The 25,507-nt window shown below is 48.1% G+C and overlaps 1 protein-coding gene across 3 annotated transcripts in view; it reads left to right on the forward strand.

Moving 5' to 3' along the window:
- PKNOX2 (PBX/knotted 1 homeobox 2) overlaps window positions 1-25,507 on the forward strand; it is a 269,178-nt gene that overhangs the window by 216,357 nt on the left and 27,314 nt on the right. For all 3 annotated transcript variants that reach the window (XR_013404364.1, XM_015116040.3, XM_077964597.1), the window contains 2 exons: window positions 5,184-5,355; window positions 17,779-17,967. Coding sequence is in view for 2 of the 3 variants with exons in the window: in XM_015116040.3 (XP_014971526.1) it covers window positions 5,184-5,355; window positions 17,779-17,967 (361 nt within the window). In the remaining variant the exon portion in view is untranslated. The remainder of the gene's footprint in view (window positions 1-5,183; window positions 5,356-17,778; window positions 17,968-25,507) is intronic.

Below are 25,507 nucleotides of genomic sequence, written 5' to 3' on the forward strand. Positions count from 1 at the left end.
TATTCGTGATCATCTCTCCTTCCCCTCTCCCTGAGCTGAGCCACGTCTCCCTCCTGCCTGCCTCTGTCCGCACTCCTGGTGAAGGCGCCCGCCCTCCCAGCACCCAGGCGGAGGCGCAGTGCTGAATGTGCTAAATTAGGCCATTAGAGAAATTCATTTCTCTTTATTAGTCTGTGTCAAATCCTTTTTATTAGTGGCTGGAAACGACCTCTCTTCTGCAGTAAAATGTCATGCCAGTTCACTCCTTTTATTTGTTCTGCACTGACGAGGCTCAAACTCTCACTGAATTAGTGCAGAGAGATTTATTTCCTCCAAATTTTGAACGGCTTAAGAGAGATTGGGGTGGAGGGGGCGGTCGGGAGGGAGGTGACGTGGAGGGAGAAGAGTGAAGAAGGGGTCTGGGAGGGAGAAGGTGAGCTCTTATGGAGGTCACATGTCCTCAGCTCTTTGGATATAAAGTCTAATGACCATTCCTTACATCCCGCTCATCGTCATCGACACTCAGCACTGGAGACCAAGTGTCCACATCCCTGCTTCTAGCCCATGGAGGATATGGACCCAGAGCGGAAGATATCTGGACAGCAGGAAGAAGCACTCCTGAAAAACCATGTTGTAGTGGGACAAACTGAGGCTCAGGGAAGGCCAAAGTCTCTCCTCTAACTGGGAATCCTTCTCCCCACCCATCCCTGGTTCACACAGGGCCATTTGTATTGCAGGTGGCTTTGATGGCAGCTCTCATGGGCCCTGCCCTCAGGGTGGACCCCCAAGCCTGCAGTCAAGACTGCTGGGAAGAACTTTTTCTAAGTGGCTGCCAGCCTCCTCTCATGCCTTAGGGGGTGATGTTGGAGGGTAGCTTAGAAAATACAGGTCAGCCTTTAGGCAGGTACAGACTGGGCACCTGGGGAAGGGTAAGTGACTCTCCCATAACTGTGCTGGAAACAGCTTGAGAAAAGCCCAGGACCATGCTGCAGCCACAAAACCCATGGAGTCGCTGGGAAACAGCCTATCTCTCAGGGCGCAGTGCAGTGTCTCAGGGATCCACGTGCATAAGGTAGAAGGTAGTGTCTGGGTTTATCAAGTGAGCCAGGTGGATGGAGCATGGGAGCCACAGGCGCCCCACTGACCATGACCATGGATCACAGGAAAAGTTGTGGGTGATCTCAGGTGCCATCTGAGCTCTGAGAGACCAACAGGGCTCTGGGATGAGGTGGGAGGAACCAGACGCTGGAGTCAGGGGAGGCTGGGATAGGAGAAGAGAGGATCTGGGGGCTGACAGTACTGCTGTCCGTCCTTCAACCCTGACTGCTCAGTCCTCAGGTTGCAGAGCAGCTGGAGAGAGGGTGCCAGGCCAGTACCTGTGAAGTCTGCCCTGTGCTCCATGGGCTCTTAGTTAACTTGGAGGGAAGGATGGGCAGCATGTTCCTTTCTTCTGAGACAGCAGGAGCCACGGAAGCCTCCCCCAGATATGCCCCCACATACACACGCATAGCCATTCTGGGGAGATCCGACACCTGGAAGTGACGGAGGTTTAGAAGACAGACCCTGGCTGGGGTTCTGCAGAGGAGGTGCATGTTCCCTGGCGTATGTGACAATGCCTCCCACCCGATCCCTGCAAGCCCAGCTCTGTCACGAGGTACCTCATGATGTGACTCCTGCTGCCTTTTCAACCTCATCTCCCTCCACTCCCCACCTGCCCACCTGGCTCCAGCCACACTTGGCTACATTTTGTTCCAGAAACGTGCAAGCTCATTTCTGTCTCAAATACGTTGCTTTTTCTCCTGCTGGAATGCCGATCCCTTAGCTCTTTGCATGACTACGTCTCATCATCCGAGGCTTAACTTAAATGTCACCTCCGCAGAGAGGCCCTCCCTGACCACTCTAAGAAAAGCTGCTCCTCCCTGCAGAAGCAAGGACAGGAGCAGAGGAGATCACCCTTCTCTCCCTACCCAAAGCCTAGTGCTAGTAGCTGGGGGACACAGTCGTGGCAGATCTCTCTTCCTTACCCCACATGCCACTCATACTGTGTACACAGAAGACACCATCCCTGTACACATACACACGTATTGCATACAAACAGCACAGAGAACAGGCACACTGTGCTCACAGCACACAAAATCAGCACCCGTTACATACACTACCCATCTGTGCATATATACAGCATTAGCACAACACTGTGTGTGCACACAATGAAAACACACAGGACCCCACACAACACTTGCTCTCATTGACAGCCTGCATACACCCTTGGTGCACACACATGCATATGCACCTGCACGCACACACACACACACACACACACACTTTGTCCCCTCCCTCCAACTAACCAGTGAGAAAGGAATGTGCGGTGACCGCAGCTGCCATGGGGTTGGGGCGGGGGCTGCACCCCCACCACCTGGCACGATGCTGTGGATTATTAGTTCCTGGTAATTTAGTGCCCTTGTACAGAGTCGATTTGTGCCTTTCATTCCTAATTGATCTAGTGGCTGTTTAAATGGCAGCAGGCATCTGTTGAGAGTAGGGAGGTTCATAAGGCGCAATAATTCATAACACCGTCTGGAATTTGCCTTTCATGTCCCTCAGCTAAGCCACTGCAGGCTCTGCTTAAATTACAGCCACTGAGACTTTCTTTGGTATTCCACTCAGGGCCAGGAGAATCTTGCATTAAACTGGGATCAGGTTAGATTAGACTATAATATGCTGCAGTATTAGTGGCTGCAAATGAAGACTTATACTGGAGTTTAACCCCTTCACCTGGTTTTCTCTTTGTCTCCAGCCGAATGTCTAAGCTAACCCATTGTTTTCCCTACCAGCTTCCTGGTAGATCTTTCTCAATGGATCTTCTGGCAATTTGGGGCAGCGAATAGGCCACCCTTAAATATTGACACTTTTTTTCTGCAGACTGCACACCCAGTCTGCAGCCCTGGGGCCCAGCGGTTTAGGCATCAGCTTCCAAAAAAACCAGGGTCGGGGAGAGAGTGTGCAGGGACAGGCTCTGCCAAGCTTAGCAGCTCCTCTGGAGCAGAAATTTCTCTTTTCCTCCTCACCACCCCTGAGTCTGAGTAGAAAGAGCCATAAAATGCATGTGAGTGTGGATGGGGGGACACACTTTCTGTCTTTTTATCCAAAATTGTTAGAATTCCAAGATGGACAGGCTCCTAGGGGTTCCCCCACCCACTTGCAAATACCATATAGGTTAGACATTCAGTCCTTCTCTGTGTGCTCAGTCATGGGGTGCTGGAGGGGAGACCATGGTCTGTTTGCCTTACTTACTGTGTTCTCGGTAGGATGCGGTGGCTCACACCTGTAATCCCAGCACTTTGGGAGGCCAAGGCAGGCAGATCACTTGAGGTCAGAAGTTTAGACCAGCCTGGCTAAAGTGGTGAAATCCTGTCTCTGCTTAAAAAAAAAAAAAAAAAAAAATTAATCGGGCATGATGGTGGGCACCTGTAATCCCAACTATTTGGGAGGCTGAGGCAAGAGGATCACTTGAACCCTGGAGGCAGAGGTTGCAGTGAGCCAAGATCATGCCATTGCACTCCGGCCTGGATGATAGAGCAAGACTCCGTCAAAAAAAAAAAAAAAAAAAAAAAAAGACTTACTGTTTCAGTATGGTAGCCACTAGCCACATGTAACCTCTTAAATTTAAAGTAACTAAAATTAAGTAAAATTAAAAGTTCAGAGTCCTAGTTACATATTTCAAGTATCCATTGGCCTCACGGGATTAGTGGCTGCCATATGGGGCAGTGGAGATTGCAGAACATTCCCACCATTGCAGAAAGTTCTGTTGCACAGCACTGGCTAGACCATCCCCTTGGGCAGAGGCATGGGGGCCAGGTTCAGGTCCAACATACATTCCTCCTTCTTGCCCAGCAAATGGGACTACGTCCAAAAAAATAAAAATACAAAAATTTTAAAAACCTACATTGCATAGTCCCAGGAGTCTGGGGAGACAGGACAGAGAGGGATGTGCAGATGCATTTTTGGAACTGCAGTGGAAGGGAATGGGGCTCTCTGGAGTCCAGTGTCAACAACCCATGCACACATACTGCAGAAATAAAGGTGCTGTGGACTTATACACACAAATACGCCTACACACATAACATATATATTTACCAAATACTTTTTGGTAAATCCACATACATCTGACTAGACTTTAGACATATAGTGATAAGTAAGGTGAGCTAGGTTCCTGCCCTCATGTAGCTCACAGTCTAGTGAGGAAGGCAGACAATAAAACAAACAACTCAGGGACTATCAGTGTAGGTTTGGCGGTGGGGGAATGGAGGTCAGGAGTCAGAAAAGCTTTTAAGAGTTGCTGATCTCCAAGATAAGATCCAGAGAGCCATTTAGGTAAACACTTTGGCTCACATATAGATGTCGTAGAACCCCCCGCCCCGACCACCACACACAGTCTTTTCACTCATCGATTCCTTCATTCACCAAATATTTATTAAGTGTCTGCTATGAGCATGCATACCAAGGTCTTAGGGATATCAGGATCACTAAGTCAGGTAGAGTCTTGGAGGAAAACAGTGAGCAAATGATTTGCATCACATAGTGATGTAAATAATCATTGCATCATTGTGTGATGACCTAACGCACTGGGGTATCTGACCTAAACTGAATCTACCAAGACTTAGGACAGGTGGAGACATCCGCCCACCACGTGTGGATGAGTCTTCAGGCTCACGTATGTCTCCTGCATGCACTTGCAAGCACAGAAGTGTTTGTGCACATCTGCCACCCTTAGCTGGCTCCAGAAAGCCAAGAATGGATCTATGACCTACCGCTAATGTTCACATCCAGGACTTCTCTGGACACTCCCCACCTCTCCTTCCTAGGTTGACTCTGAGCCAGAAATGGACACCTACTTCTTGGAAGGTTTATAACCCTTCATCCCTCCCCAAATACTCATGCAGTTTATCTGACCAAAGAGAAAAGGTGGGAGCCCAGTGGGTAGGGACAGGAGCCTCTTAAGCCCAGAAGCTGGAAGAGCAGACCCTCCTTGCCAAGGCACAAAGTGCTGCCATCTAGATTGACCATGGGGACTGGGGATGTTATCAAGGAGTGGGACCTTGGGAGAAGTTATGGGAATGTGGGCAGGGGAGTCTGGTGGCTTCTGAGCACAGGTAGAAGCACGGTCTCTGTGTATGCGCATGTGTGAGCTCTTGATGTCCCCGCAGGCACCCTCTTTTCCCGCTCCTGACGCTGCTGTTTGAGAAATGTGAACAGGCCACCCAGGGCTCTGAGTGCATCACCTCCGCCAGCTTTGATGTGGACATCGAGAACTTTGTCCACCAGCAGGAACAGGAGCACAAACCCTTCTTCAGCGATGACCCAGAACTGGACAATCTGGTAAAGACCCTCCACCCTCTGCCCTGGCTAGAGTCTTCCTACCCTCTGATCCCCTTCAAAATGCCCCAGAAATGATCCTTCTATTAATTCACCAACAAAAGATTTTGAGTGTCCACCTTGGGGCATGCACTAGATGCACCAGTCTTGCCACCAAGAACCATTTTTAAATGACTTAAACCAAGAGTTCCATGCACAGGCTTTGCTGCCAAAGTTCTGCCCATCTCTGCCCAGGGTGGCACTAGCATCTTAGCACCCATCCTTTTACAGTGCAGACAGAAGGAAAGAAGGGTCGTAGCAGCCAGAATATCTGGGGTAGCTGTTCTGAGTCCCGGAGTCCTGGCATGTTAGCAAATCTGTCTTGGGCTGTCCAGAGAGGAGCTAATAGTTGATGTGCTACTGTATGGAGGATGAAGGTAACTGATGTTTGAGCACATTAACCGAGAGAAAGACCTGACATCGATGTGCTGAGGAGACCAGTGGAGGACCGGTTCATTCTGGGGACAGGGTAGATCAGGCTCCCAAACCTAATTTGTCAACTAGATCATGACCACAGTTTTATAAAAATACATATTTCTAGGCCACACCACCTGGGAATTGTGATTCAGTGGGTTTGGTGGGAGCCTGTGAATCTACATTTTAAAAAGTTTCCTGAGCAGTTGCAATCATCATTAGGTTTGGTGACCACCGGGTCGGATGACATCTGAATTCTCATCTAGTCCAGGGAATTCTGTGGAGAGAGCAACAGAGAGGTTGCTCTGTTTGTCCATTACTCTAACTAGTCATCTTGGAATTATTAACCACAATTCTTTGTTTTTTGTGGGTGGATTACCCAGATTATGCACAGTGAATTTGGAAACTCTGGAAAACTCTCCCCAACAAATTGATTAATGATGGTGCTGTCTTCTTGCATTTAGAGTTTAACTGGTACCTACTTTCAAAAGGGAAACAGAATTAGAAAAGAAAATGTGGTTCCAGAAAGGAAGAAAACACACCACACACACACACACACACACACACACACACTCTGCATCTGCAGAACAGGTGTAACTGGCTTTGGTATTCTGTGCTGTGAATTATCCACACCACTGCTTCTCTCAAGAGCTGAATATGTGACTGGATGGAGTCCAGAAGAGCTGCCAGGAGAGCCCACCCTGGCCTGAAGCTTCGTGAAGTGTCACGATGGGTGGAATATTTGAAGAGCGGAGGAGGCCTTGCTAGAGGATAAGCGCTCACTTGCTGTCGGGAGGGTCAGTGAAGGCATCTGAGAGCCCCAAAGCCACCTTTTCTCATCCTGGGGCATCCCTTTCCCTGGCTGGGATTGGCAGTCCCCTTCCCAGGAGGCAGGTCACTGTCTCTCAGGTCCCCTGGGAAAGCTGCCCTGTGCAGGTGCTCCAGTTGCAGGCTGGTCTTGCTCTGCCCTGTGCTCTGACTGATCAGAACCACAAACTGCAGTTGCGGAGCAGATCCTCGCAACCTAGACCCATGGTAGCCAGGGGGCCAGGAGATGCCGCAGCCATTTCTGTGGGAGCTGGGATGGACCTGGGAAGCAGGGCCCACTCCCCTCATTTGGCACAATAAGAAACTGAGTCCTAAGTAGGCAAGGAAATATTGAAAAGTAAACTGGATAGCTAATGTGAAATAATTTATACCTTCTTAAGAGGGAGGAGTCCTGGGGGAACACATTTCTTTTTTTTTTTTTTTTTTTTTTTTTTGAGACGGAGTCTCGCTCTGTCGCCCAGGCTGGAGTGCAGTGGCCGGATCTCAGCTCACTGCAAGCTCCGCCTCCCGGGTTCACGCCATTCTCCTGCCTCAGCCTCCCGAGTAGCTGGGACTACAGGCGCCCGCCACCGCGCCCGGCTAGTTTTTTGTATTTTTTAGTAGAGACGGGGTTTCACCGTGTTAGCCAGGATGGTCTTGATCTCCTGACCTCGTGATCCACCCGTCTCGGCCTCCCAAAGTGCTGGGATTACAGGCTTGAGCCACCGCGCCCGGCCCTGGGGGAACACATTTCTCATGCCCTGCCCACAACGACCTGCCAGGTGAGCTCTGGAAGACCCACCAAGGGCAGCCTCCCATCCTAGCTCAGCCTGGAAAACGCCCAGGTGGCCATCTCCATGCTCTCTCCTGGCCAACATGACGTGGGTTCCCCAGAGTTCTGTTCACTCAAAGAATCATATTTAGAATCAATTGAACAGAACTTGGTTGAGTGTCTGCCATGTGCCAGGCCTGACCCAGGGACATGGATGCTGTGGAAGCTGCCCTGGTGGCCCCATACTGCCAGCGTTCCCTGGTCTTCCATCTCAGGCACTGGGCTGGGAGTGTCCAGCCAGTGCAGCAAAGCTTGGACATTCCATCTACTTGGGTGCACCTGATTTACCTAGTTGAGTTAGCCATGGTCAGTGACTGGTTGACTGGCTGATTATGTAAATGGAGAATTTGAAAGAGCGCTCTCTGAGCCTCACCACTACTATCTGTGTGATTTGGATGACTTAACTCCTTTGAAGCTCGGTTTCCTCATCTGTAGATCTAACACACCTATCTCGCGTAATGGTAATACAAAATTAATGAGATGGCTCTGGGAAATGGCCTTTAAAAATGCCTGGCATCTGGAAGGTTAGTCTCAAGTGCAGGGCCCCTCCGACAAAGTGCTCCAGTTCCTCAACCTCACATCCTGGCCACCAAAGAGACCATGCGGCCGGGACCCTGAAACGTGATGTGGGGAGTCAAGCAGTGCCCCTTGCTACCTCCACCCCTGGTCCTGTGTCAGGAAGGGGGAGATAAAGAGGCCAACTGCAGGAGCCATCATTAGAACAAGAATCATGTAGCCAGCACAGCCGAGATGCACATAATTAGAAATTAGAAAAAGGTCAGATCGCGTCATTATCAGCTCAATCAAGCTGCCGAGTGCCACAGCCAGTTAATTTGGCATCTGTATTTTTTACAACCCCGCACACGTAGCCCAACGGACTGTAACTCTTTATCCGGACAGATATACTGCGCAGCCGAGCAGGGACATAAAATGAGAGACCCCAAGCAAATGAGCTGAGATAATTGAGAGATTTATTTTTTATATATATGTGTGTCAGGGCGGCTTTCCTTTGCCCTTGAATATTGACTTTCACAGGGATTGTCAGGGCACTTGGGTCCCCAAAAACTTTGTCCCTTGGAAGTTCTTCTCTCCCCCAGGGTCCTCAAGCCCCACTCGGGCCCTGCTTTCTCTCAGGCCCTGTAAGCCTGTAGTCTCCAGCCCCACCAAGCCCCCGATTTGAACTCAAATCCTCCCCATCCCCATCTGGCCACCTCCCTGTCCCCCGAGCAAGTTGCCCTGTACCACACTCCCCTATGTCCCACAGTCACCCAGGGCTGCCCTGAAGATCAGAGAGGTTCTCAGATTGTAGATTTCAGCAGGAACCTCCCTCCCTGCATTAGCCACCTGCTCCCACAGCACCCCTACCAGAGAAGAAGCAGATTCATGAACCATTAGAGGGAAAAGCCCTAGAGAGGGCCGGGCACAGTGGCTCACCCCTATAATCCCAGCACTTTGAGAGGCCAAGGCAGGCAGATCACATGAGGCTAGGAGTTCGAGACCAGCCTGGCCAACACGGTGACACCTCGTCTCTACTAAAGATACAAAAATTAGCCAGGTGTGGTGGTACATGTCTGTAGTCACAGCTCCTCGGGAGGCTGAGGCATGAGAATTGCTTAAGCCCAGGAGGCAGAGGTTGCAGTGAGCCGAGATCATGACACTGCACTCCAGCCTGGGCAACAAAGTGAGACCATCTCAAAAACAAACCAACAAACAAAAAGCCCTAGGGAGAAGCACGTCCTACCTCCGTTTATAGCCTGGGATGTAAGTTCACAGAAGGAAGTGACTTGCCAGGACCAGAACCCAGGTCAGCTGACTCCTGATCCTCCGCTCTGCCCACAACATCACACCACCACTCCTTCACTTGCAAATAAAAGTGCCCCCGATCTCTCTTTCCCTGCACCCATACTGTAACTCCCCATTTCCAGAGGATGAGGGTGGCTTTCCACCCTCATGGTGGTCAAACTGCAGTGCCCCTGACTGGCTCCCCTGGGAAAGGCCGGCTCCATCCTTCACTCCCTCCACTCCGATTCCCACAGTCACAGGGGCTCACCAGGCCAATTCCTTAGCTGGGCCCACAGATCCCCTCCTCAGGCCCACCAGCCTCTGACTGGCAGTTGGTAAAGTTTGTAAAATTTGCAAGTTCCCCAAAACCCTTTGAAACGTAAAAGCTTTTTGTTTTATAAAATCTGATTTACGGGCCCCCGGTGCAGGGCCAAGGTTTTATATATTATGCAAGATTTCAAACTGTGGCTGTAAAAAGTACGGTTTCAGTTTCATGCATGGAATTTTTTTATGTGTAAATTTTTTAACATTTATGGGGCACGTTTTAATGAGACTCTGGTGTGGCTCGAGGGACAGATTACGGCTGCCTGACCGCAAAGCCAGCTCTAAAATGGGGCCCCCCAGGCCCCTGGGCCCACTCTGAAGAGGCAGAGCCAGAGGCCGGAGGCTGTGGATAAGGAGGCACGTGAAGGAATCAGGCCAGAGCTCTGGGCCCAGAGGCCTCAGGCCAGCGGCATTCAGAGACTTAGCCACTTTGGCCTTCAGTCCAGGCTGTCTTTGCCTAGACAGGAGCAGAAAATCCCACAGACACCAGGAAAGGGAAAGGAAATGGGAATCATCAATGCTAGTAATAATGAACATTTATAGAGCACTTACCAGCTGCCAGGTACCGTTCCAACTATTTTACATGTATTATCTTATTTAATCCTCTTTCTAAACCCACAAGGCACATGTTACTATTATCCCCATTTTAAGAGGAGGCAACTGGGACACGAGATGCAGTCACCACCATGCGGCTGGTCCATGGCCCAGGCTGGAATCAAATACAGTGCAAGACTCGTGCTCCATAACCACACCCAAAGCAGCACTGGAGCTAATATCTTCTTCCGTCTTTCTCTGGGCCAGGTCTTGTTTTACATTTTCTTCTAGCCACATCTCATTTAACCCACAGTGCAACTCGGAGAAGTCACTATTATTATCTTATTTTCCAGGTGAGGAAAGTAAAGTTTAGAGATTATGTCAATTGTTCAAGGTCTCACCATAGGTGGAAGACCCAAGATACCCAAGACCTAAAGCCCTGAGTGTCTTCTTTGCTATTTAATTCTCACAAGAGCCCTGTGAAGTAGTTGTTATTATCCCCATTTGACAGAGGAAGCAATCAAGGACTGAGAACCCTGTAGCCAAGAAATTACATAGCTGGGATTTGAACCAAGTGGATCTAACTCGCGAAGCCCACCCTCCTTCCTCGGTGCCACTGCTTTCCCAAATTCTGAGGCCATCAGGAGCGTGCCAGGTTATTGACTCAGAAATGATTTAACTCGTCTTGTGTGATGGTTTCCATAAAATATTTGTTCTGTCTGCAAACCATCAGGCAGTTCTCCAATCACTGATATTCACCTTTTTTTCATGTCCCATTTTTTGTTCTAGTGACCCCACACTTCCAACTGGTCAGGCCAAGCTGGCCTGGTCTGGAAAAATTCCTGATTAGATTTGAGCGTTGGCAGCCACAGTGACCCACAGGAAATATCATAGCACATTAAGGAATGTGTGTTTATAAATTCCTTCTTCTGTCCATGAGGGAGAATTGTTCCAGCTTCCCAATTTGCAGAAAGGAAGGAGAGGGTGAAAGGAATGTGCCTGCAAAACAAAGATGCCTCGCTAATTCCTGCATGGAGCTGAATGGGTTCCATAATCTCTGAGCCTCAATTTCCTTATCTCTAGGAGAGAGACAATATTGCCTGTGTCCCTGTGGTGACGAGACTCAAATGAGATAATGGAGAGAAAGCATTTTGTAAATTGTAAAGTGCTGTGTATACAAATGTTTTGAAAGGCAAGAAATTATTATTATCAAGTGGAAAGGCCACGATCCTGCAAGAGAAGCAACCACTGAGAGAGGCATTTGATAATGGAGGGAGGACCACACTGGTATGAGGAACTGACATTTCTTGAATGGCTACTATATGCCCAACACATTTGCATACATGATCTTACTCAGTTTTCACAACAACTCTAAAGTGTAGGTATTATTGTGATCCTAAATTTTGCAGATAAAGTTTAAACTACTTGTTCAAAATACCCAGGCAGAAAATAATCAATGTGGGACATCAGGCCACGTGGCTTTATAGAAAATAGGAAGCCCCATTTTTGTGTGCTTTGCTGGAACTGTGAGACTTGTGTACAGTGGTAGGAGACTAAAATGTGAGGTTGCGTTTGTTTTGCTTTTCTGACAGAGACTTCGTAGAAAAAGAAGGCCGAATCAGTATTTTGAAAGAGAAGGGAGGGAAAGAAGCTGAAATATGGAGCTGGGGAAAGGAATGAAGGATGCATTCACCGCATTTGGTGGTGATGTTAAATTAAGTGGCACTGTTATTGCTCTAGAAGATTTGGAATAAATTTTCATATGACCCTGATCATTTAGAAGAATAGTTTAATAAATCAGAGTTTTCTAACTTAGAGACAAAAATCCAAAATTGTAAACACAGGTAGAGGATGATTTACTAAACACAAATATGGAGGCAAAAAAGACCCGGGGAGTTACTGTTTTTTCACTGGCTGAATGTAGAATAGCAGTAGAAAAGCCAGTGGGATATCAGACGTTATTAGAAGAGATTGTTTTTACAACTTGCATGCGTTTGGTTTACTGTGGTTTATAAAGCATGGTTACATCGTTATCTCCTTTAGCCCCTTTCAAATCTTGTGAGTTAGAGATGAACATTATTCCCATTTTACACGTAAAGAGACTGAGGCTCAGAGAAATCATGGAATTTCCCCAACGGCACTCACTTAACAGAGAGTGGGCCCGGACTGAAATCCAGGCTGCCTGACAATGAACCCACAGCGTTCCTGCTCTGCCAGGCAGCCCCCCAGTATTGATGGTGTTGCCTACCTTTCTAATATTGAACAGGTCCTACATATTCATTGCTTCAGAATACCATTATGATTTACTCTTCCTTCTTAAATCTTTAAACCAATTCCATTAGCCCATAAAAAAGTAATCCTTCAGCTGCCTTTTATTAGACCAAAGGATAGGTCCACTTTTGGTGACTGTGCACTAGACCTGGTTTAAACATGCTATGCGTGTATTTTATTTGAGCAAAGCTCTTCTGAGTATATTTTACTTTTGTTTTATTTACCTGTATTTTCTGATTTTATAAAGTAAGTATAAATTGGTTATGTATTTAAAATAAATGAATAGATATGTGCACTTTTCTGTGCGTATGTATGTATGAATATATGTATGTGTGTGAGAAAGAAGGAAAAAAGAAAAGGAAAGAAGGGAGGGAGGAAAGAAGGAAGAGGGGAAGGGAAAGAGAAGAAAGGTTTAAGGAATGACGATCGTTTTTGTCTAGAGAAGAGAAAGGCCGGGCGTGGTGGCTCATGCCTGTAATCCCAGCACTTTGGGAGGCTGAGGTGGGCGGATCACAAGGTCAGGACATCAAGACTATCCTGGCTAACATGGTGAAACCCCGTCTCTACTAAAAATAAAAATAATAAAAAAAAAAATTAGCCGGGTGTGGTGGCGGGCACCTGTAGTCCCAGCTACTCAGGAGGCTGAGGCAGGAGAATGGCGTGAACCAGGAGGCAGAGCTTGCAGTGAGCCAAGATCATGCCACTGCACTCCAGCCTGGGCGACAGAGTGAGACTCTATCTCAAAAAAAAAAAAAAAAAAGTTAATTGACCAACTTGTTCAAGTCAGATGGCTGGTCTAATATGTGGCATATAGTAAGACTTAATACTTGTTTAATGAACAAAATAAAATTAAAAGAAGTTGTGTTGATAGAGGTCCTAGAAGTTCCTGGATGTTCTTGGTACCTACAGAAGGCACTTTACATTAAGGCGGGAGAGATTTTGATTGAATATAAGGGAAAGCTTCTTAATCAGCAGATTAAGAGAATATGGAGATGGTCCGAGGCAATAAGGTCATCTCCCAGGGACCAGGAGAGGCTGGAGGAGAAGATGCAGCCTGTGTCCTGGTGAGTTTGGATGGTGCAGCCACCTAGAGGCTGGTCCAGGTCATCGTATGGGGTTCATTCTAACACCATCAGGCATGAATTGAGGGCAGAAGTCCTGGTAATGTTCAGAGAGTCAGAAAACATAAGGGACCTGACAGTCCAGCCCTCTCCATGTGCACATGGAGAAGCAGACACCTGTGTTGGTGAGGTGTTCCGACACCAGGGGGCTGCGCCAAGAGTGAGAGATGGGAGATCAGAGCAGTCGAGGAAAGGCACATTACCAGGAAGGTTCTGGAAATCCTAAACTGTAATGTCTCAAAAGCTATTTGGCTTCCTAGAACCCCATAATTGCTGTCACTGAGTCACTTTCTCCCAAACTATGCACCCTTTACACTGTCACTTCCTCTACCTACATAATCCTGAGAGTCCGTATTGAAAGACAAGGCACACAGGTCAGGGGTGGGGCAACCTGGCTTCACATCGCTCACCAGTTGTGTGACTCTAAGCGTGGAAACATGATATTTTTGGATTTTATTTTCTTCAAATGCAAAATATGAGCAATAATGGTAACTACTTAATGAGATGGTTGTGTGGAACAAATAAGGCCTGGAATAGGCTTGCCACATTGCCTGAGACACAGTATGAATAAGAAACGTTTGGGTATTATTATCAATCCAGCAACACATATCTGTTAAGTAGGTTATCCTGTGCTCATTAGACTGAGAGACATAGACCAAGATGTTCATGGCCAAAGTCAAGTAGAACATTAGGCAAGAATAAATCTTTATTAAGTACCTAACTCCACTTTGGGGTCCAAATGATCCATTCTAAAGTCACCATTCTCCTCTTTGCTTAGGATGGCTCAGTCTCCCTCAGTCTCAGCCCCACAGAGGTGGCACTTCTTAGGAGGAGACCCTGTGACTGAGCCCTGCATGACGACACACAATCACTGCTTTCTGTCTTTGAGTGACACTTGGTCTAATTTAGTACTCCAAAAACCTTTAATTAGTTGAGCACAATCCCTGCTCATCAGCCAAGCCACAGGCCCAGCCCAGGGAATGTGGGCTCCCCACTTGAAATGCCAGTAAGGCACAGAGAAGGGTGTAATGCTGGCTTCAAGCCACACTGCTCTACACACACCTCACAGTCGCAGTTCTCTGGGAGAGATTTCTTTCCTTGTTTTCATCCCTTTTTACACTGTCCAAACTCTCCTCTAGGCATCCAGGAGCTAGCCAAAAGCTAGGAGGGTGGGATTAAATAGAGATCCCATATATTGCTTGCGTCAACATAAATGGATCTGGAAAAGCAATAAGCATCACCTTCCTCCGCATTTTTTTCTTTTAATTTTGATATAAATGTAGATTCACATGCAGTTATAAGAATTCACACAGAGAGCTCCTGATTCACATCTTGTATAACCATAGCACAATTTCACAGCCAGGAACAATCCACCAACTGTATTCACATTTCACCAGTTTTACATGCCCTCATGTGTGTGTGTGCGTGTGTGTACATGTAATTAGTTCCACATAAACATTGTTATAGCAAGGTACAGAACAGTTCCTCCCTCCCTCCTCCACTCCACCACTGTCAACCACTAATCTGTCTTCCATCTCTATAATTTTGTCATTTCAAAAATGTTATGTAAATGGCATCATATAGTATATAATCCTTTGAGACTGGCTTTTGTCTCTCAGCAAAATTTCCTTGCAATCTATCCACATTGTTGGGCATATCAATAGTTCGTTCTTTTTTATTGCTGACTTATATTCCATGATATGGATGAATTAGTTTCTTTATCCCATTCACCCATTGAAGTACATTTGGGTTGTTTCCAATTTTTGACTATTAGAAGTAAAGCTGCTTTGAACAATTTGTATACAGGTTTTTGTAAGAACGTATGTTTTTATTTCTCTGGGATAAATGCCCAAGAGTACAATTGCTGGGTCACATGGTATGCACGTATTTAGTTTTATAAGAAATTGTCATACTGTCTTCCAGAGTGGCTGTACCATTTTACACTCTCACCAGCAATGTCTGAGTGTTCTAGTCTCCAGTTCCTCACCAGCATTTGGTGTTGTCATATATATATTTTTTTATTTTAACCATGCCAATAGGTGTGATATCTCATTGTGGTTTTAATTTGCATTTCCCTAGTGACTAATGACATTGAATATCTTTTCATGTGCTTATTTGCCATCTGTATATCCTCTTCAGTGAAATGTATAATCATGTCTTATGACCATGTTCTAATTGGGTTGCTTGTTATTTTACTGTTTTGTTTTGAGAGTTCTTTATATATCCCAGATACAAGTCCTTTGTCACATATTTGGTTTGCAAATATTCTCCTCCCGTATGTAGTCTTTTCATCTTCTTCACAGGGTCTTTTGAGGAGTAAACATTTTTAATTTTAACAGGGTCCAGTTCCTCACTGGATCATCTTTTTTTTTTTTTTTTTTTTTTTTTTTTTTTTTTTTTTTTTTTTTTGAGATGGATTTGTGCTCTGTCGCCCAGGCTGGAGTGCAGTGGCTTGATCTCGGCTCACTGTAACCTCCACCTCCTGGGTTCAAGCGATTCTCCTGCCTCAGCCTCCCAAGTAGCTGGGACTTCAGGCATGCAAAACCACCGCTGGCTAATTTTTGTATTTTTAGTAGATATGGGGTTTCACCATGTTGGCCAGGCTGGTCTCGAACTCCTGACTGCAAGTGATCCGCCTGCCTCAGCGTCTCAAAGTGCTGGGATTACAGGCATGAGCCACTGTGCCCGGCCTTCATCATGCTTTTGGTGTCAACTCTAAGATCTCTTTGCCTCGGCCTAGATCCTGAAGATTTTTTCCGGTTTTTTTAAAGATGTTTATAGTTTTATGTCTTACATTTATGTCTGTGATCCATTTTGAGTTAATCTTATCTAAGGTATGAGGTTTAAATCAAGATTCAGTTTTTTTACATATGGATGTCTAATTGTTCCAGCACCATTTGAACAACCCCCTGTTGAAACGCAATTTGGCAATATTTATCATAATCCATAAGAACGTGCATAGCTTTTTTTCCTGTCACTTCTGGGAATTCATCCTAAAAAATAATGCAGGAACATTAAAAAAAAAAGCAATAAGCTTAGAAAATATTCACTATAACATTTTTTATGAAATTGAAAAATTGGAAGTAATCTAAATACCTAACAATAGGGGACTGGTTAAGTATGGCACACACATGAAATAATATGCAACATTTAAAAATATATTTACTCAATAACTTTCACCCATTCAGCAAATGTTTACTCTGTATCCATATGTGTTGCTGCTGAAGATAACATGGTGAGCAAATTAGACATCATCCCTGCCTTCTCAAAGCTCATAGTCTAGAAGAAAGGATAGAGAAGACAATTCTGGCACTTAGAAAAATAGGTTTGCTAAACTAGGGGGAAAAAAACAACAAAATTGCATGCACAAGGTTATTGAAACTTTGTTAAAATATATGTGTGTGGGGAAAAAATCATCATTCTTTAGGGTGATTGGATCAAAGACAGGTTTTTTTCACCCTGCCTTCCATACCTTCCATAGTATTTTCTTTTTATGATAATAACAGCAGTAAAGAGCAAAGCTTCAATTGCAAAATAGCTTCTTGCCATGAAAAGGTTAGGAATGTCCATTTGAAGAGGCAGCAGGCTCCCGTACAGCAATCCAAAGGGCATGGAAAAGGCCACAACAGACAGTGAGGTAGCTGGTGCCCAGCTAAGTCATGTTGGATTATTCAGTCCATCAGTAAGTATCCACAGAGCGTCCACAAGGTGACTGGTATCCCATGAGGCACTCAGAATGCGTGTTTAAGAACAGACAGTCCCTGAGCTCTAGGGGCACTTATAAGAAATTCTGATCTTCGTCTTCCTCATGCTTGCCTGGTCCTTCACACCTCACAATGTGCTACCAAGTATACACCCTCATACAACACTCACAACAAACCTGTAAAGTTGTCAGGGAGAATATAGTTATCCCCATTTGTTAGACACTAAGGCATAGAGAGCTTAATTAACTTGCGCAAGGTCACACAGATAGTAAATGACAGGCCCGGGACTTGGACCTGGCCTTCCATCACTAAGGCCAGTGCTGTTCTCAGAATCCCACAACTGCCTCAAGAAAGCTGTGACAACAGAGGGCTCAGAGCAAAGAAATAGTCAGCAGAGAGCCGTCACTAGAACTGAAGTCATGGGGATGAGAAGGCACTGCCTACCGCTTCTGGACCTTTTGGCCAAGATCAAGTGTAGGAAGCATGAGCTAGGGCAGGGGATGGGCTCCCCTCCCCTGGGGTAGTGGGGGCTGGGGGTCCAGGCAGTGAGGGGAATGGGATGCAAATACCTGGGCTCACCTCTCCTCCCTCTCCACAGATGGTGAAGGCAATCCAGGTCCTGAGAATCCACCTGCTAGAGCTGGAGAAAGTCAATGAACTCTGCAAGGACTTTTGTAACCGTTACATCACCTGCCTCAAAACCAAGATGCACAGCGATAACCTGCTCAGGAATGACCTAGGGGGGCCCTACTCCCCTAACCAGCCCTCCATCAACCTTCACTCACAGGTAACACGCAGAGCTGGGTCCCATCTCTTAAGCCAGGCTCCTAAGCCCAGCTCTGGAGCCAGGCGTGAAGGAAGGTCCCCTGGTGACCTTCATTGGGTTAGACTCACTGGGTTCCTTTGCCATGAGGGCCCTCCTCTGGTGCATTCCTCTTCATATCCATCAGGACACCCAATCCCTTTTTTACACACACTCTGCCCTGCCAGGGCATTAGTATTCCCTTGAAAATGACCAGATCGGAGAGGGATCCAAAGTCATTCCTGGCTTCCCGGCCCAAGGTATCCCCCAGAATGAGCACCAGCACTAAGGAGATGGAAACTCTCCCGGAGGATGAGCTGGGACTGGGCTCAGACATCCCAGCCCCACAAGCTTCTTAAGAGGCTGTGGCTTGCTGAGCCATCTGCGTTTCTGGGAACGGGCATTTGGGGAAAGCAGTCATTCCCTGAATCCTGCCCACCTAATGGGTGAAGCCAGCTTCCCATGGGCCTGCTGCTCCCTGATCATTCTCCAGGCATTCACGCTACTCTGGCATCTCTGTCCCCCTAAGGTTCAGGGCCATGGTCAATGTCACCTCAAACCACCCTGTTCCCAGGTTCCCCTGCCCCCTCCTTCCTGAGACCTGGGAAATGCAGAAATGCTGACTACACACTTTGGGCAAGAACGGGCTTTCCCCTCCAGGGCAGGATATTTTCCCCAAACCTACAAACCAAGAAAGCTGCCTGGCAATACCTTCCCACCCAACTCATGGGCATCTGCGTACTCCACAGGCTTGAGACTTTGTTTCCCTTCCACTGAGCTCCCGAGTCCTGGAAGACACCTGGAGAGTCCCCAAGGAGTCCTCCGTAGCCTCTTCTCGTTAAACAGTCAGGCACGGGGATGCAGGTGAACTTTCTAGAAGTGAGTGCCGAGCGGTGCTGGAAGTAGTCCCAAAGAAAGACTGTGACATTTTTGTCCCTAAACCCCTAAGGAACCACCCATGTACTCTGTCTCCCCAGATTGGTAGAGTCAGGGGAGGGGACAGGCTGCTTCTAGAAGGCCAGCCTCGCTTTGCACATCTTGAAAACAAGCACAAAAGATACACTCGGTATCACATCCAACCCACCCCAGTGGGCTCTTTGAGACTCGGTAGTGAGTACTGCCCAGGACGTAGGGCAAGAAGTTTACTTCCTCTTCCTCTCGCTTGAAATCACCAAGTCACTTTATTACAGATCTAAAAACACCCGCCCAGGCTTCTGCCTGCTAATATTCTCTTGAAATAGACTCATTCCTTCAGAGTCTTATTGTACTTTCCCTTATGATCAAAATTAGCAAGAAACTTGCATAAAAGAGGACAATAATTGCTCAACGAGCATCTCGTTTGTAATTTATTAGTTTCTATTATTGTGGGTTACCATGGTGATGCTGCGCAGTCCCGGTGATGGGAGAGATGCAAGATAGGAGCTGAGGAGGCTGTGAGGCCTCGCCAAATGGAGATGCACATTTTTATCAGTAATTTTCATGAAAATAATAAGTGAGGAGTTAATGAGATGGAAAGCCATCCTGTGGCTATTGTGAATTTTTTTTAAGTGTTGATCTAATTAGAATGCATCGGTCAGGAAAAGTAATGAGGATTTAGTGCCTCACAGAGATGTGAGGATCATATCAGAAAATTAGCACAAGTCTTTGGAAATAATCAGGTCCTTGGAGAGGCACTGGATTTCCCCTCCTGGGCCCTCCAACTCCACCTCGGGCTCTGGAGCTGGGGGTGCACCAGGGTAGTGGGGGAAGGAAGGAGGGGCAGAGGGCTTAGCAGCCACCTCAACCCCCGCAGGGTTGGAGGTCTGAGACTGACAAGTCAGTCTGCAGAAACAGGGTCACTGGAGAAGTGGGGTTTGCAGAAAAGGATAACGTGGGCTCTGGATGGTGAAGGTCTCAGAGATGCCGTCACCTGCAAAAATCAGTCCCCCTGGGGAATCCCAGCACTCAGCCTTCTCAGCTTTGAGGAAAGGGGAAAGAATTTTGATTCCTATCACTGGACGCATCAGATCTCTGCCTGGAAGTGAAGCTGGCCCCGGGGTAGCCACTGCAGAAGGGCCCTTGATCAGCTGGGAAAGAGGAATCAGACAATTGGGCGGTGGGGGTTGGGGGATGCGAGGCACTGAGAAAGAGAAAAGACGCTTAGTGAGGTATTCCTACTTGGTATTACTCAAACTCTGTCCCTGCATTTTCTGTGACTGTCACTGCCTGCTTTGTTCTGACTTCAGGGGTAAATACAGTGATTACACATAGGCTATGGCAGGAGCTTCCTAACCTGCTCTCCTGGCCATCCCTCAGCCCACCTGCACACCCACACATCTCTTAAGCCTCTACTGCTGGATTCGTCTTTCTACCTTTGCTCATGTCATTTGCCTGCTCAGAAACCCTGCTTGCCATGCCCCTGGGGGTGGGAGGGAGGGCCTTCACTTCTGTTCACCTGACATTCAAGGCCCTCCTAGGTCTGGCTTCAGCCTTCCTGGCTGGGCCAATCTGACTGCTCGAGGTACTGTGACCATCATTCCATGCCTGTCTGTTTGGGTGACACCTCCCCCCCAACCCCATCATCTCCGCACAACCAAACCCAGCTTCTTCCCCATGGGTAGGAACAAGGCTGCTCACCCAGGAGGCCTCCCTGATACCCCATCCAGAACGGATGCTTCCTGCCCTCCACTAATCACGGCAGCTTGCTGAGCCATCGATACGGCAAAAGTCACTGTGACTTTATATTACAGATGCTTGTGTTCATCTCATTTTCCTATCCTAGATAACACTTTTTGAGCAGAGACAGTATTTGACATGTTTGAAATCACCAAATCACCTTATTATAGACCAAAAACAGCCATTCCCAGCCTCTGCCTACTGATAGTCTCTTGAAATAGACTCATCCCTTCAGAGTCCTAGTGTACTCTCCCTGTGACCCCAGCAGTGGCTACCACAAGGTCTTGTGCAAGATAGATGGCCAGGAAGTATTTACTGAAATAAATAATGAAATGAGAGAGAGAAAGTTGGGGGGCCAGGGGCAAGGGGAAGCCAAAGGAGGAAAGGAGAAATAGGAAGAAAAATAAAGGGAAAGAAAGCCAGATATGCAGGGTCAACATTCAGGAGGGAGGTAGAGACAAGCTGAAGAATTGGAGGAAAAGAGCAACAGTTTGACAGGGAGACACACAAACCCAGGAAAAGGGAGACGAGACTGAGAATGACGGGGCAGAAGGACGGACGGAGAGGGGAACAGCAGCAAGAGTGAGAGCAAGTGAAAGGACAAGATGTGGCTCAGTATGCAGCCAGGGTACGAGGAGGCGGGAAAGTCAGTAGGATGTGCTATGTGCTGCTCCTATTGTATTACTCAAACTTGGCCCTGCATTTTCTCTGACTGCCACTGCCTGCTTTGCTCAGGCTTCAGGGGTAAATGTGGTAATTGCACATAGACTATGGCGGGAGCTTCCTAACCTGCTCTCCTGCCTTCTCTGGCCATCCCTCGGCCCGCCTGCACACTCACACATCTCTTAAGCCTTCCCAGGACAGGCCCCTGTCATTGTCGCACTAAGGTAGGGGCGGGGACTTGCATGGACTCTCCCAGGAAGGAGAGGCCCAGGGCTGCTGAGAATCAGGGACCAGAGACTTTCAGTATAGGAGGCAGGTCTTGGGTTCAAGACATAGGAGCCTTTATGGGAGAGGAGAGAGAAAAGGAGCTTGTGTGTGTGTGTGTGCGCGCGCACATGCGGGCACATGCATTCGTCATGGTTCACCCTTAATCCCCCTGGCCTGAAATAGCCTCACTGAGCACCAGCCTGGCCTGGGGAGGGGTATCTCCCCTCTGGAACATGATCCTCTGGATCAACATTCCAGCCGCCTGCCAGCTTTGTTGCAAACTGCTGGCTCATGGTTTTCCCTGTGTGCTAATCATCCAGCCTTGTGTTGCAAAGCGGGAGACATTTTTGTTTTCAACTTGGTACCCCCACTCCCAGATGCTATGCTGTGTCCTTCATCTAGATGGATGGGTTGAGTGTTTTCCTGCTTGGCCTTCTATTTCTCTGTGTGAGTCTTCTCTGCTGGTCGGAGTGGAGGTGGGAAGTAAGGGAGACTGTCCTACCAAGCAGGAGACTAAAGCAGACTTTCAAAGACCTGGGCCACAGCTAGATTTTCCCCTCCCTAGGAACCCATCCTGTGCTGCAGGCACCCAGTGACACCCAGGCTTCCTACTCCTCAGAGCCCAGGCTTCTTGTTGGGGCAGCATCCTCTGTAAGGAGACTGGTTCTAGACCTGACTCTGGGTTCTCCTGTCCTTCCTAGAGGGCGCAAACAGAACTATTCCACCAGAGAGACCTTAACTCCCGCCTCACTCAAGTATTAGTTTGACCTGAAATTCATCCTTTTTTCTCTGTGGAGATTTAAGCCTCAGCTCGATTCCAGGCAAATTGGATTGAATCATGGTTCTCATTCAATCGCCAAGCATTTGGGGGGCACTCACTGTACGCACTGTGCTAGGTTCTGTAAGAACAGACACAAGCCCTTGTCCAAGAAGAGCTCCCAGTCTCAGGGGGAGACAGCCATGAGTCACAATGAGGATCTAGATAAATCACATCAGCCTTGAAATGCTCAGGGTCAAGAGTATAGAGGAAAGGAGCAGCCGAAGAGATAGGGAGAGGAGCTGCAAGCAGGGATTCTGGATTGGGCGATCCACACGTGTGGCTTGAGTTGCCCCAGTCTCTACCCAGCACCCTGCATCCTTTCTCAGAGAGGGACCAAGTCCCAGACTCAGCCCTCACACCTTCATGGCCACTTTGTTCCTGCTCCACAATAGGATAAACAAACCTCAGTACAGAGTAGAGAGGCCAACAGGAGGATTTTGCCCATTATTTTTGGAGAAGCTACAGATTCATTGGCCTTGGGAGGGCTTCCTGGGGGAGGTGGCATTTCAGGCTGGCTTGGCGAGAGTTGGTAGCCTATTTGGCAGCCTTTATAAAGGTGAGTGTTTCCAGTGTAGCAAGAAGTCTGGAAGAAGGCGAGAAACAAAGACAGCCAATCAGAATCCCTAGAGAAGAGATGGGGTGGAGGGCGCTCATTCATTCACGCATCCTGCATCCATTCAGGCACCTCTGGAGCCTGCTGAGTTCTGGGGATATAAAAATGGATGTGACACAGTCCCAGGTCTCCAAGTGTAATGATGGAGTACCTTGAAGTCAAACATGTGGGAGTTCTGTACTGGGGTTGATAGCGGTGGCCAACTGCTAAAGACTTTAAAGGTAGTGGAGAATGTAGGTGACAGGGTCAGGGCTGGAGACAAGTCCACTGAGTAGCCACATCTTGTATTGGTCCAAGAAGAGCTGGCAGAAGGAGCAGAGCCAGTGAACATTGATTAAGCTCCCCTCTGTCTCAAACATGGTGTGTTCTAGGTGCTTTCCACAGATTATCTAATTTACTCTCCATGACAGGCTGCAAGGTACACATGATTTTCTCCATTTTACATCCAAGGAAAGAGAATCTGAGAGAAGTGAAGAGCCTGGCTCAAAGTCATACCCCTAGCAAGTGGTGGAGTCCGGGATGGGCCACTCCAGAGCCGATGTTCTTCTTGCTACATGGGGATATGTTTTTGTGACACATGGGGAGAAGAATCAGGGGTCCTGGGACCTGGGTGGGGAGGGATGACCCTACCTAGCTATTGGTCAGGGGGTTAGGGACTACAGAGGAAGCAGCCAATTGCTAGGAAGCAAGAATTTGGATTTGCTGGTAGACTGGAAGTAGGAAAATGAGAAGGACAAAGTTGTGGCCATTCTGAGATGCTAGGCCCCGCAGCCGGATGCGACGCTGCAGCTCTGTGCCTCCCCCGCAGAATAGGAAGGGGGCTAATCAATACATCCCTACCTGGGAAGGGTGGCACTTGCCTATTGACCTCTAAGGAATTTTGGATTTTCCAGATTGGCAGGGGGCCGAGGGGATAGGGGGCCATCACCTCAGCCAGGACCCTAGAGGTTCTGCCCAGTGGCTAAGCATCCTGAGGACAGGACCCCGGAGAAGACTGGATGGAGCTGGGGTAGGGGGATGATCTGCTCTGGACAGATTACTACTTAGATGGACGGGGGCATCTCTAGACTGAAGCGGCATAAAACGAGCCACACTGCCGGTCACAGGCATTAAAGTTGTCTCTTCTGTGGGTTCCTCACCCCCAGCCCAGCAGCCGTGGAGCCCGGAGACCAGAGGGCGGCCCTTGCCGCCAGGCTAGTGAAACCTGAGCACTTCTCCCGCCTGAGAAGGAATGTTCCTTAAGAGCAGCAGCTGCTGCTTGTCCCCACAGGCCAGAACTGCCTTTCCCTTGAGACCAAGGCCCCCAACAGGAGTGGAACAAGAACAGGATTAGGCGGCTTGTTTACATGTGCTCGGCTTTCCCGAGTTTGGGAATCTGGCTTTTCTTGGTCTAAAACAGGGCCCTGGCTCTGCCAGAATGGGGATGCTGCCGGGAAGGGGTGTCTGGGGACAGGGACACCCTCCTAAGGCACATTTGCGCAGGCACACACACACACACACACACACCCCACAGGAATACACCCACAGCCTTAGGCCAAAGTCAGGCCACACATGTATCTAGCATCTACCATGCAGTTAATTAACATTGTGCTAAGCAGTTCTGGGAATTCAGAGAAAGACCCCTCTTTCCCTCAAGAAGCCTGCAGCCAAGCTAGGGAAAGACGACGCCTGCGTAACAGAGAACCATTCTGTGGTGTCCAGTATGTAAGGCAGATGGGAGGCTTTGAAGAGTCCAGAGGACGGCTTGTGGCTGTGCCCTGGGGAGGTCAGGACAAGCTTTCTAGCAGAAGGGAGACATTCAGAACCGACCTCCACCCGCCCCCAGCCCCGGCAGGGGAGCCGCCAGCGCGGGCCTTCTGGGAGGCTTTGGTGAGTGTGGTCTGAGCCGGTGGATCAGCGGAGACCCCTAGTGGCCAGGGGGAGGATGGCAGGTGGCTGGGTCTGGCTCCACAGGGCACCCCACTCCCGCCACCGCCTCACCCTTACCCACCCTCCCACACAATCCTTAGGAAATGGCATTGGCTCTTTTACAGTCCTCAGCTGGAAGGATCTTTGCCAGGCCACCCAGTTCATTCCCTTGTCTCACAGGTATCCAAGTAAGATAAAAATTCCATCTATTTCAAAACAGCTTAAACAGAAACTTTTCTGTCATTTATTTCCTTCACTCCTTCAAGTATTTGTCCCATTCTGGTTTCTTCCAGGAATTCCTTCCTTGAGTGGAAATGAAGTCTTCCTTGAGTCTCCCAGGGCAGCTCAAGCCCTTTCCCTATTGACAGTGAAGCACAGTGGCCCACAGAAACCGACAGCTCTTCCTGGGCTGACGTCAGACCACTGTCCATTCTGGGCCCCTGCACCCCCCGCTTCCAAAAGTCATTCCACAGCCTCTCATCATTTCTTAGTAAGGCCTTCCTTTGGAACAAGTCATCTTTCTGCTGTTCCGAATGCAATTTGGAGTAAAACTCCCCCGATAACCACTGAGGTCTGTAAAGAATGAGTGGCGGCCGCAG

This window comes from Macaca mulatta, chromosome 14 (assembly GCF_049350105.2).
Source record: "Macaca mulatta isolate MMU2019108-1 chromosome 14, T2T-MMU8v2.0, whole genome shotgun sequence".
NCBI lineage: Eukaryota > Metazoa > Chordata > Mammalia > Primates > Cercopithecidae > Macaca > Macaca mulatta.